Source organism: Anabrus simplex, chromosome 2 (assembly GCF_040414725.1).
Source record: "Anabrus simplex isolate iqAnaSimp1 chromosome 2, ASM4041472v1, whole genome shotgun sequence".
NCBI lineage: Eukaryota > Metazoa > Arthropoda > Insecta > Orthoptera > Tettigoniidae > Anabrus > Anabrus simplex.
In genome coordinates, this window is record NC_090266.1 from 1,197,059,081 (window position 1) to 1,197,072,226 (window position 13,146).

The 13,146-nt window shown below is 39.7% G+C and overlaps 1 protein-coding gene across 3 annotated transcripts in view; it reads right to left on the reverse strand.

Annotated features, from left to right (window-relative positions):
- LOC136863834 (dynamin-binding protein) overlaps positions 1-13,146 on the reverse strand; it is a 446,212-nt gene that overhangs the window by 175,481 nt on the left and 257,585 nt on the right. For all 3 annotated transcript variants that reach the window (XM_068226424.1, XM_067140170.2, XM_068226425.1), the window contains one exon: positions 1,355-1,585. In XM_068226424.1, coding sequence (XP_068082525.1) covers positions 1,355-1,585 — 231 coding nt within the window. The remainder of the gene's footprint in view (positions 1-1,354; positions 1,586-13,146) is intronic.

Here is a 13,146-nt window from a genome sequence, read left to right on the forward strand (position 1 = left end):
GTGGGCATATTAAAAGCAGTCATTAATACTTAGTAATTTCTGTCCCACCGAGCAGGTGGCTGCAGGATTTGGGGCACGTAGCTACCAGTTTGCATTCGGGAGATAATGGAATTCTGAACCCCACTATTGGGAGCCCTAAAGATGGTTTTCTGTGATTTCCAATTTTTACACCAGGCAAATGTTGGGAGTGTACCTTAATTAAAACAACAGGCACTTCCCACTCCTAGCCCTTTCCTATTCCATCATCGCCAGAAGACCTATCTGTGTTTGTGCTACATAAAGCAAATTGTAAAATAATAATAATAATAATAATAATAATAATAATAATAATAATAATAATAATAATAATAATAATAATAATAATAATAATAATAACGTGGTCCACAGCAGGCCGAAACGAAGAAAGAATAATAATAATAATAATAATAATAATAATAATAATAATAATAATAATAATAATAATAATAATAATAATAATAATAATAATAATTCTAACCATGAAACTTCTGTTTAACACATACTATTAAGTTTTTTAAATAATTTTGGCATCTTAACTCAATTCACATGTGACAGTATTTATGGCAAACTTATGTTCAGACAGTGCAGATATTACTCATAGGAAATTAATCTCTGTAAGAAAATAACAATGTGAAGGTCATTCAGCAAGTGATGTCTCCCATTTTCCTCTTTATTCTACCTTCAGATTCTAGTTCAGAAAAAAGTTTCCACACACTGTCTAATATAATATGTAATGGAATGTGAAACAATATAATATGTGAAAGTACTTCTTGCTTCAGAAAACTGCATGAAGTTCAAGCATTGAATGCTGATGATGGCTAATGCAAAATGCAAGAAACACATTTGAGTTGCAGATGTATGATATATATTTTACATTATATGAAGACTGCCACCATTCAATGTTTCTTCTTCTCTGAATAAATAAAGAGAACAGAAGAAATTATTAAATGGAAAGTCCAATACTACAAAAAAACCTGTGAAAAATTCAGTATGGACCTTGAAACATGGGGCAATCACTTTGAATCAATGTCTCAAAATAGATGATAATTGGTTTTTGAGAACCCGACATCAAAGTCATTGTCCACCAAAAACAGAAGTTGAAAAACGAACTCAATCCCAACTCTGGTTTCTTGAAGAAAGGGACAAAGAAAAATACTTTGTTTAAAAGAGTATGTAGCTCTAAATTTGACTATGACACTCAGATTTATTAAGGGAAAAAAGAAGAAAAAAAGAAGAAAACCATCACCACTCACTAATGCAAAAATTTACAGAAACCTACGGGAGGCATTACTTACGTCCTGCCCTAAACAGACTGAACTACAAATATCATACTAACAAAATCTTTCCAAAACTTCTTATCAATGAGTTTTTGAATTTTAACAAATTCTTCGACTTCTGAGTTCTTTTCTTGATAGAAATGGGCAATGTCTTCAGCAATGAACCACTGGCATTGGATAACTTCACGCATGTACTGAATAAACATCTCCACATTCTTCAAGAAGATGCGCACAGATTTTTCAATAGCATGAAACATGGTTTCATATTCCTGGAAAACAGAGTCCTTTGTCTGTAAACAAAAAGTTATAAACAAAATCAGTTAAAAGAGACTCTTATTCACAATAACATACAAGAACAACAATATGGACTAAAACTAAACATCATCTATACTAACTACCTCATTCCACAAATCAGAGGAAAAAATAGAATGCATGTCCTTATGATATCTTCCCTTTGAGTATGCCGAGAGTGATCAACATTCAAAAACTAATTCTGTGGGAGTCCTTGAGTCACTTCATAATATATAACCTAACAAAAATATTTCATCTTATAATTAAATTTGCACAGCTTTATATTTCAAGTCTGACTATATACAGTGAATATGTTAGCAATTGAACACATTATTGTTTGTTTGTTTGTTTGTTTGTTTGTTTGTTTGTTTGTTTGTTTGTTTGTTTGTTTGTTTGTGTAAACAGGAGAGGCAAACGTTACCTCTTAATACTAACTTTTTAAACACATTCATTAAAATATCTCCATGACTTAAATTTATCTTTAGAGTAATTTAGTCCCTTCTCCATGTTGAACCGTGTTGTTGTTTTCAGTACATTACGTACAGTTTGCCAACGTTTCGAACACACTGCGGTATTCTTTGTCAAGGCGACTGAAATACCCCTACTCGATCCGATGGTCGCTCTCTCCAATAATAGCAAACATGTACACTGACTGACAGAGCAAATGCAACACCAAGAAGGAGTGGTTCGAAAGGGATGAAAGTTGGGGAAAAAACAGAGACGGCACGGACGAATAATTGATGTTTATTTCAAACCGATATGCAGGTTACACAATGCGCACGGCATCGACTCAGTAGGATGTAGGACCACCGCGAGCGGCGATGCACGCAGAAACACGTCGAGGTACAGAGTCAATAAGAGTGCGGATGGTGTCCTGAGGGATGGTTCTCCATTCTCTGTCAACCATTTGCCACAGTTGGTCGTCCGTACGAGGCTGGGGCAGAGTTTGCAAACGGCGTCCAATGAGATCCCACACGTGTTCGATTGGTGAGAGATCCGGAGAGTACGCTGGCCACGGAAGCATCTGTACACCTCGTAGAGCCTGTTGGGAGATGCGAGCAGTGTGTGGGCGGGCATTATCCTGCTGAAACAGAGCATTGGGCAGCCCCTGAAGGTACGGGAGTGCCACCGGCTGCAGCACATGCTGCACGTAGCGGTGGGCATTTAACGTGCCTTGAATACGCACTAGAGGTGACGTGGAATCATACGCAATAGCACCCCAAACCATGATGCCGCGCTGTCTAGCGGTAGGGCGCTCCACAGTTACTGCCGGATTTGACCTTTCTCCACGCCGACGCCACACTCGTCTGCGGTGACTATCACTGACAGAACAGAAGCGTGACTCATCGGAGAACACGACGTTCCGCCATTCCCTCATCCAAGTCGCTCTAGCCCGGCACCATGCCAGGCGTGCACGTCTATGCTGTGGAGTCAATGGTAGTCTTCTGAGCGGACGCCGGGAGTGCAGGCCTCCTTCAACCAATCGACGGGAAATTGTTCTGGTCGATATTGGAACAGCCAGGGTGTCTTGCACATGCTGAAGAATGGCGGTTGACGTGGCGTGCGGGGCTGCCACCGCTTGGCGGCGGATGCGCCGATCCTCGCGTGCTGACGTCACTTGGGCTGCACCTGGACCCCTCGCACGTGCCACATGTCCTTGCGCCAACCATCTTCGCCACAGGCGCTGCACCGTGGACACATCCCTATGGGTATCGGCTGCGATTTGACAAAGCGACCAACCTGCCCTTCTCAGCCCGATCACCATACCCCTCGTAAAGTCGTCTGTCTGCTGGAAATGCCTCCGTTGACGGCGGCCTGGCATTCTTAGCTATACACGTGTCCTGTGGCACACGACAACACGTTCTACAATGACTGTCGGCTGAGAAATCACGGTACGAAGTGGGCCATTCGCTAACGCCGTGTCCCATTTATCGTTCACTACGTGCGCAGCACAGCGGCGCATTTCACAAAATGAGCATACCTCAGTGACGTCAGTCTACCCTGCAATTGGCATAAAGTTCTGACCACTCCTTCTTGGTGTTGCATTTGCTCTGTCAGTCAGTGTACATGGAATGCTTCGAACAGAAAGCCTTAGACACATCTCGCCTGAAACCGAAATGTTTTCCCCGTTATGTGGATGACACGTTCGTGATCTGGCCTCATGGGAGCAATAACCTGCAGCTATTTCTCAACAATCTCAACTCTTTTCACATAAATACTCGGTTCACCATGGAAATCGAAGTAAACAGGAAAACTAATCTTCCTGGATGTCATAGTAAAACGCAACATCAATGAGACTCTGAGTGACGCAGTATACAAAAAACCAACACATACAGACAGGTACTTGCATGCCTCTTCTCATCACCACCCATCACAAAAGCAGACTGTTCTAACATCACTGGTTAACAGGGCCATAGCAATATGAGATGCAGAACACCTCGAAGAAGAGAAGGAACACCTCATGACAACCCTCAGGAGAAACGGCTACCCGCTCAATAACATTCGAGAAGTCTTTAGAAAATCAGAAGAAAACAAAAGAAAGGCCACCGTAGAAGAAAACAACGGGAAAGAAGAACTGACCCACCTGAAAACAGCAATACTTCCATACATTAGAAACACTACAGACAGGATCGGCAAGATACTGGATATATACGACATAAAAACCATTTATAAACCACACCGGAAGCTAGCCCATTATCTACCACCAATAAAAGACACAACAGAACTACAGGCTCCTGGAGTATACCACACTGAATGTAGCTGCAGAACGTACTATGTTGGTGAAATAAAACATCTGATCCCTACCTGCCTAAAAGAACACCCCCATCAAACCAAGTACCAAAATGCAGATATTTCAGCTGTAGCCAAGCATTCCTATGAAACAAGACATGGAATATCATTTGACAAGACCAAGATTTTTTTTTTTGCTTTATGTTGCACCGACACAGATAGGTCTTATGGCAACGATGGGATAGGAAAGGTCTCGGAATGGGAAGGAAGCGGCCATGGCCTTAATTAAGGTGTGAAAATGTGCCTGGTGTGAAAATGCAAAACCACGGAAAACCATCTTCAGGGCTGCCGACAGTGAGGTTCGAACCCACTATCTCCCGGATGCAAGCTCACAGCCACGCGCCACTAACTGCACAGCCAACTCGCCTGGTGAGACGAAGATCCTAGCAGCTATCCCTTGGAATCTGGAAAGGAAAATCTGTGAGGCTATCAAATTCAAGAAACACCCGAACAATATTAATTTAGAAGAAGGATATAAAATTGGCAATTCTTGGATACCTATCATACACAGATCAAGACATACAGACCACAACATAAACACGCAGGACAAACCTCCAATTACATAACAGCGCGGGTAAGCCCCACTACCTGGCTGTGACACATACTTTCCAGAATTCTCACAAGAGAGCCAGGGGGCTTACATCAGCCAGAAAGGCTAGGACATGTCGCCGGTGGTGAGTTCATAGTCGGCGGAATCATTTAATTCTTGAATTGTCATGAAACCATCATTGAAAGAAACTAAGGAACTGACATTTTTGAAGAATTCAATTAAATATTCGTCTTGTTGCTGTACATTTATGTAAATTTTTATATGTTTTATTTCTGGTGAAATTTTGTTAATTTAAGGAATTTTCAGGACTCACAGATGAGACAATTATATTTATTTAATAATGGAATGTTAGGTATTTGAGATCTCCACAAGTGTACATGTTGTAACCCATTTTTTGTATCACCCTGTAGTTGCCACGTGGAAGCTTCGATCACGAAATCGCTGCAATCGAAACCTTTAGAATAAATTTCCCACATTACCATATATGGTGCTGCAATGCTATTGGCAGGAATAACAATAAATTGTATTGGTGAAACTTCGGGTCGAATCATAGGTAGCTTTCCTGATTGGCTGTTTGAGTATTTCTCAATTTCTGGCCTTTTGGCTCCTTAGGAGGAGCAAGGCTCTGTTCAGCGTCTTTGGTTTTCGTATGTCTTAACGATCGGACGCACTTGTAAGGTGGTCCACTCAGCGGCTCCAGCCATCCCGGGGTAAGCATGTTTTCTTTTCTCGAGTGTTAAATTAAAATGTAAATTCATTTGTGCGGAGTTTATCTTAGACCCTGGTTTTCACTGTTTGGTTTTGTAATGGCTTAGTTCGTCAGTTAGGTATATCCTTTGTTTTGGAGGCAATTCCTTTTATTGACCTTTTGTGTAAATGTAAATTTTAATTTTTCCATTCGGGTTGCCTCCAGTAATTCCGCATCAATTTAGTGTACACCTGTTGAGCTATGCGTCCCTCACTGATGTGTATCAGAAGAGGACTGCACCTCTAAAGGCCTCTACGCTAAATTTAAATTTCCGTTGTTTTCTTTTCTTGTAAACACTTTGTATTTGCCTTGCAAGATGGTTGCAATTATGTCATATTCCCTGTTAAATTTTTCTTGTAAATTTCATAGTCGAAGTTATGCTCACTTTCTTAAATGTGATTGTAATATTGCGTTATTTAATTTTCTGAAGAACCACCGATAGGAACCTTGTGGTTCGATTTAACCTTTTCTCAATTGATAATGTTATCCTTTTAAGTGGTGTTCTTTATACCTTGTTTAAATTGTATATGTTGAGTAAAATCAGATAAAAGGGTTAATGCTCTCATGTTTCTTTCCCTACAATGTCACGTAAGATCTCGTCCTCTGTAGGGTTTCCCGACCTGCTTCCCATATATCCTTTCTCTAGTTGCCATGTTGGTAACTCTGCATACCCATGTGTATGTTGTCGAAATTTAAAATGTTTTCCTGGTATATCATCGGCTGACGTTGTTCTTGAAGGTTTGTTATTTTGGATTATTAAATTATTAAGTGTTTTATATGTACCTTGTATTATGTGCTCTCTTCTGTAAAGGGATGGGGGTGTTTACATAATATATAAGACCAAGGTCAGGAACCACTCTTGTAGTGTGATTGCTGCCTGGGAGACTGATTACCTCGGATCAAGTAGGGGTATTTCAGTCGCCTTGACAAAGAATACTGTATTCAAAAAGTCAGAAAACTGTATGTAATGTACAGAAAACAACAACATGGCTCAACCCGGAAAAAGAACTAAATAATTCTACGCACCGTGGAAGCTTCACTTCTCAGGTATCTTTATGGTAATTTTAATAATACGGACACAGATTCTACTGACTGCAACCAAATAACAACTAAGACATGCAGTCAAGTGCCACAGGCCAAGATGCTATTACATATTGTGTGCTTTCAAACAGTACAGCCGTAAACAGTCCACACAAATATACAGCTGTCAAAAGCACTGAGAACATCCAAAAAATACCACCGCCCAATTGCACTAATATCAAAACAAATGCTGTGGGAATCTACTCTAACTTAAACATCCAGTGGCACATAACTCAAGAATTCATAGTAGTTAACAGAAGTTTGGTGCAGCAAAAATTATTAGTATTTAAGTTCAGGTATATCATCATCATCATCATCATCATCATCATCATCATCATCAATGTCCCACTCCAATCACCCGGGTGTGGTTTAGTTTAGGTATATCCAGAGTGTTAATAATGTTTTCTGCTTTCTGTCCCACTTCCTGACTTTTACGGTTTTCGGAGACGCCGAGGTGCCAGAATTCAGTCCCACAGGAGTTCTTTTATGAGCCAGTAAATCTACTGACACGAGGCTGACTTATTTGAGCACCTTCAAATATCACCGGACTGAGCCAGGATCGAACCTGCCAAGTTAGGGTCAGAAGGCCAGCGCCTCAACCGTCTGAGCCACTCAGCCCGGGTAATCAGAGTGTGCTCTAGACTATATATGATTTGATTACTGTACAGTTGTACAGCGGTGTAGCAATATTAAAGAGAGCAAAATATAAACTGTCAAATTTCTCTGATAATATAAGCTGTATCCTAAAACTGCTCAATATAAAAGTTGTGTAAAATATAATTTCTAATCTTAAGTCTTATGTACTTCTATATTAATAAAAATCTATTAGCTAGTACAAGTTTTAGTCCAATTGGACCTTATTAAGCTACATAACATGAATAAATAAAAATATTAAGAGACGTGAATGATGAAAATGTTGTTTAGTTCTTGAAACTGTCATAAAAATAACTTGTTTTTAAGAATCTTGAATCTTGAGAATGGTTAGAAAACAACATACTGTCACAAAAAGATAGAATTTTCATTCCCAATAAAATAGATACAGCCTGAGATACATATTTTGCAAAACTGTCAACTTACTTCAGTATAAAACACAGATATTTTAAAATGCATCAATTAATATTTTTAAAAATATTATAGCTGACATTAAAATGCCAAAATAGAACAGACAATGTGTGGACGTAGTTTCATTTCAAACTTGTCTCGTAGAATACAATCTGAGAAAAACAAGACAAAATAAAATTAAAGTTGTTAAAGAAGAAAATGAAGATCATGGGTTATAGCTTGCTGAAGAGTATGATTGTCATCTTCAAAACTCAGTTTTTGTGGGTTCTTAGATGGCTGCAGAGGCCAATTTTGGAACTGCAGATTCTTCTACATTGTTGAGATATATTTGGTCTGATGGGGGCTGGCTGTGTACTGTTGTTTTTCTTCAGAAGTTCACATTGTTTCCTAGCATTGCGCATGTCAGTTTCTGTTCTCCAACATTGTTGCTCGAAACACTGAGTTCCTCCCAGGACAGTTTTAATTTGACATTTCTTCATGTAGCCTTTTAGTGTATCTTTGTATCGATTCTGTGATCCTCTATGCTGCCTTAGATCATCATTTGGCTGGGAATACAGAGTTAGTTTTGGCAGACGGAATTCAAGCGTAGGAACAATGTGGCTTGTCAAACGGTGTTGGTGCTTGATGATCATGGTTTCAATAGCAGTAGAGTTTGCTTCTTCCAGAACACTGTTAGTGCGCCGTTCTTGCCATTTCACTCTCAGGATTCTTTTCAGGCAGCGCTGATGATTATTTCCCAGGCATCGTATGTGCCTTCTGGTGGTAGTCCCTGCTTCACACCCATATGTAAGAGATGGTACAACAATAGCTTGGTACACATAAAGCTTGGTCTGAGCACTGATATATATATTATCAAAGAACCTTACCCGAAGGTGACCAACAGCCACGCTAGCACATTTAATTTGGATTTCGGCACAGATATTTGCATTTGCAGAGAGATGGCTACCAAGGTACAGGAAGTGTTCAATGTTCTGCAGAACTTCTCCTTGGACTGTGATTGTAGGGCACGTTATGATGGCGTTGGGTGCAGGTTAGTGAAGGATTTGTGCCTTCTGGATATTAAGGCTTACTCCAATGCTCACATATTCTTCTTTAAACATGTTTAAGATTTCTTGTAAATCTGTTTCTCAGTTGGCAAGAACAACACTGTCATTCATCTGCATACTGAAGGTCAATAATGGAGGTTGTGGATATTTTGATTTATGTTTGCAGTCTACAGAGATTGAATCAACCTCCATCAGTCCTATATTCTATTTCTCCACCCTTTGGTACTTTTCCACCAACAAGATGAAATATAGTCCCAACAAATATTGAGAACGAAGTAGGAGCTATCACACAGCCTTTCTTCACACATGCCGTGATTTCAAAGAACCAAGCCATTCATATCATCATGCAGCTGTCTAAGAATGTTAAACCGGGCGAGTTGGCCATGCGGTTACGGGCACACAGCTGTGAGCTTGCATCCGGGAGATAGTGGGTTCGAACCCCACTGTTGGCATCATGGCTTTTCGTGGTTTCCCATCTTCACACCAGGCAAATGCTGGGGCTGTACCTTAATTAAAGCCAAGTAAACTTCCTTCCCACTCGTGGTTCTTTCCTGTCCAATTGTCGCCGTAAGACCTATCGGTGTCGGTGTGACGTACACCGAATTGTAAAAAAGTAATGTACTTCCAAGGGCAGCCTATCTTAGCTACGATCTTCCACAGGGCATCTCTCTTGAGACAAGGGCTTGCCAAGTATAGAGGACAGTGTTGTTCTTTACACTTCTCATGCATTTGTCTAGCACAGAAAATCATATATGTGGTACTACAATTGGGCCGAAACCAGCATTGTGTTTCAGGTACATAATTTTCAACAAGAAGCTGGATAGAATCTGACTAAGTATCTTTTCCAGTAACAGAGATAAGGGTTACTCCACAGTAGCTATCACAGTCAGTTCTGTCCTGTTTTTTGAAGATAGTAACTTAAAAGTGAGTGAATATAAACAAAACAAGATATTTGAAGATGGGAGATACAGAGGGAGTAAGTGGAAGGACCACAGTAAGATTAAATGGGAAGGAATATCAAAGAGTCACATTTTTCAAATATCTAGGCTCTATAATAACAGAGGACAATAAAACCTCCATGGAAATACAAGAGAGGATAACAAATGGAAACCGATGCTTTTACACCTTGCAAAATATGTTTAAATCCAGGAATGTCAGCAGGAATACAAATATTAAAATATACACAACAGTACTAAGACCAATAGTTAGGTATGGATCAGAATGCTGGGTGATGACCTCCAGAGAAGAACAGTGGCTGTTACGGTGGGAAAGGAAGATACTGAGAAAGATATTCGGTGCAGTAAGAGATCAGGATGGGTGGAGAATGAGGACAAATGTAGAGCTGCAAGGACTGTTTGGCCAACCAGATATTGTTACTAAAATTAAGCAGGGAAGAATTAGGTGGGCCGGTCATGTTCAGAGAATGGCAGAAACCTGCACCATTAAAAAGGTGTTTATAGGAAAACTTGATGGAAGGAGGCGGAGAGGAAGACCCAGGAAAAGATGGATCGGTGATGTTGAGGATGACCTTAGAAAGTTAGGAGTTAAACGTTGGAGAAGAAAAGCTGAGGACCGAGATGAATGGAGGCAGGTGATAAAGGAGGCCAAGGACCTACAAGGACTATAGCGCCGACAAGTAAGTAAGTAAGTAAGTAAGTAAGTAAGGGAGGCCTTCTTGGTGGATCGAGTAGCCGAGACCCTGAAAAACCAAACCACTGAAATTAACCCCCACTCCTCTCTCCCCCAGCACTACTCCCGCCCTGAACAGTCTCGCTTCCTTCAAACCTTAACAACCCACGTATTGGCCAACTACCTCCCCCCCCCTCAACCTGATGGTTGGTGGGTAGCATGACTGTCCTCGTCCAACGACCTTCTATCCTGAACCAGCTGCTTGATTAGTTGATATTGGACGTTGTCCTTTAATGCCATCGAGGAACCCTGCTCTTGGTCGTCCTCTTCTAGTCCTTCCTTCCAGTTTCCCTTCAAGCAGTGTGGTGCACCATGATGAATGCCGGAGTAAATGACCTATCTGACTACATCTTCTTTTCGTGATCATTTTCTCTAGACTGATGGTTTCTTCAGCTCTCTTGAGAACTAAATTCAAGAAATTCAAGACCATATAATGCAGAAGATGAAGCACTGGTCCTCCGGGCTGAGGTGAGGTGCGATGCAAAATGCCGATTATTCCAGCTGCTTTTCAAAATTCTTAACATCTGCACACTTGCATTAATCACATCAACCTCGGTTTATATAACGTTAGTCACTGCGTAACATACAACCGGTATAGTCCCTTTGCAAATTCAAAAGCAATATTTGGCATGGTCAGCACCTGGATGGGCGACCACCCATGTCTACCACATTCCGAACTGTATTGTTCGCTGTAGTAGTCTGGTCATCGAGCAATATGAGTGACGTAAACTTCAATTATTCTCAAACATATTACATACACCATTAAAAAACATCCTAAAACAATGAAAAATTTCCTAAAACTATTTAACACTATGATAGGTTCTCATTTCTAAATTCAAAATTCAAAATTAAGCTCTTACCAAATGCTGCTGTGTCACCATCTCAATACTGTCGAATCAAGCAAATTCTGCTCTCTATATTTTATACTTTTTTCTCTGTAATGCGGGCTGAACTGAAGTCAGCTACAGACCACCAATCCACTTCAAATTTCATTAGAGGAGCACTTAGATGCACTGGGAATGAAAATGTACCTCTCCCATGCCTTTCCCCTGGGGAACGAAAGGGTGGGGGGAAACAATGGTCACAGAGGGTAGTAGATGCCAATGTTTTGATCTTGGATGTTTTAAATTTATCTTTCTGCTTGAAGAGTGTGCTAATGGTAACTAGATAGTGTTCTGTGCATTTCGCCAGAAGAGTTACATTATAATTGCACTTCCCTATATCGCCCTTTCCAATTACTTTGAGCCATAGTACTGAGTCTGTACCAACTCATGCACTGAAGTCTCCCAAGAGAATGATTTTATCAGCTTGGGATATTTCTGTTAGAAGCACGTCGAACCCAGTATAGAATGCTTCCTTTTCATCATCATCATCGTCATCATCACCATCACCACAAGTGAGGGTCGAGGCATATGCACCGATTATTGTAGCTCGTTGGTTATTGGTGACCTTGAGGCAAAAGCTCGTGAGAAGGAAATAAGAAGTTATTGAGATAAGAGTGTCATTTACATACATCTCTCGTTGAATTTGAACATACTGAGCTGTGCATGTCTGAAACTGTACAGAATAACAAGGTTGAATGCTAAGGCGAGTCACCACTGACGGGGATAGCGGATGGTAGCAAAAGAGTGAGTAAATGTGGAGGGGAAGGAGCCATTTTATTTATTTACATTAACATCATGAGCATTCGAATATTGCTTTATAAATATATTTATTAACTCATCATAGAATATGATGAATTTACTGGAAATATCATTTAAATTTAGATTTGGATTGCTTCTTTGAGTTATCTTGACCTACAATTACTAGAAATAATGATCATCTAACATACATTATTTTCACTAAACCCACTCAAATGATAAATGCTATAAGGCAAGATTCCTTGTATCCAAACACCCACAAAAAAAAAAAAAAAGCTAAGTTTAATTAACCGAGCTTTAAATATTCAACTGTCTTAAAAAAAATTATATTAGAGAAATCAATACCAATAGAATGCAGAGGATAAGTTGGACTAAAATGAAGAGCAATACTGAAATCCTTAGAGAGAGAGGAGAAAAATGGAGTCTGATAACTGAAATTGAAAAACGGAAAGTAAAATTTATTGGTCTCATTCTGTGGCATGAAGAGTTCCTTTGTAACATCATTGAAGGAAGAATTGCAGGGAGGGAAAGGAGGAAGAGCATGAGCCAGCACGTCTTATTTCAAGAACCTGCTTCAGAGAATGAACTGCAAGACTTATGCCGAGTTGAAAAGACTGGCTCAAGATAGATATCGATTGCTGCGGCGACAAGGCTTAGCCTTGAGAATATGATGATGATGATGATGATTGCTTCTTTAAATTCACAAAAGAATCAGAAATCAGAAGAAAGGCTTAATTTTTATAGTTTAATAAACAGAGCTTTAAATACTCCACTCTCTATAAAAAATTATATTAGAGAAATCAATACTATTTACAACATAGTTACACACAATGGTTATAGCAAAAATGTCAATAAAATTATAAATACACTGAAAAATAAACCTCATACCAATTTAATGAACAAAAAAATAAAATATAGTAAGTTATCTTCACAGATAATAATAATAATAATAATA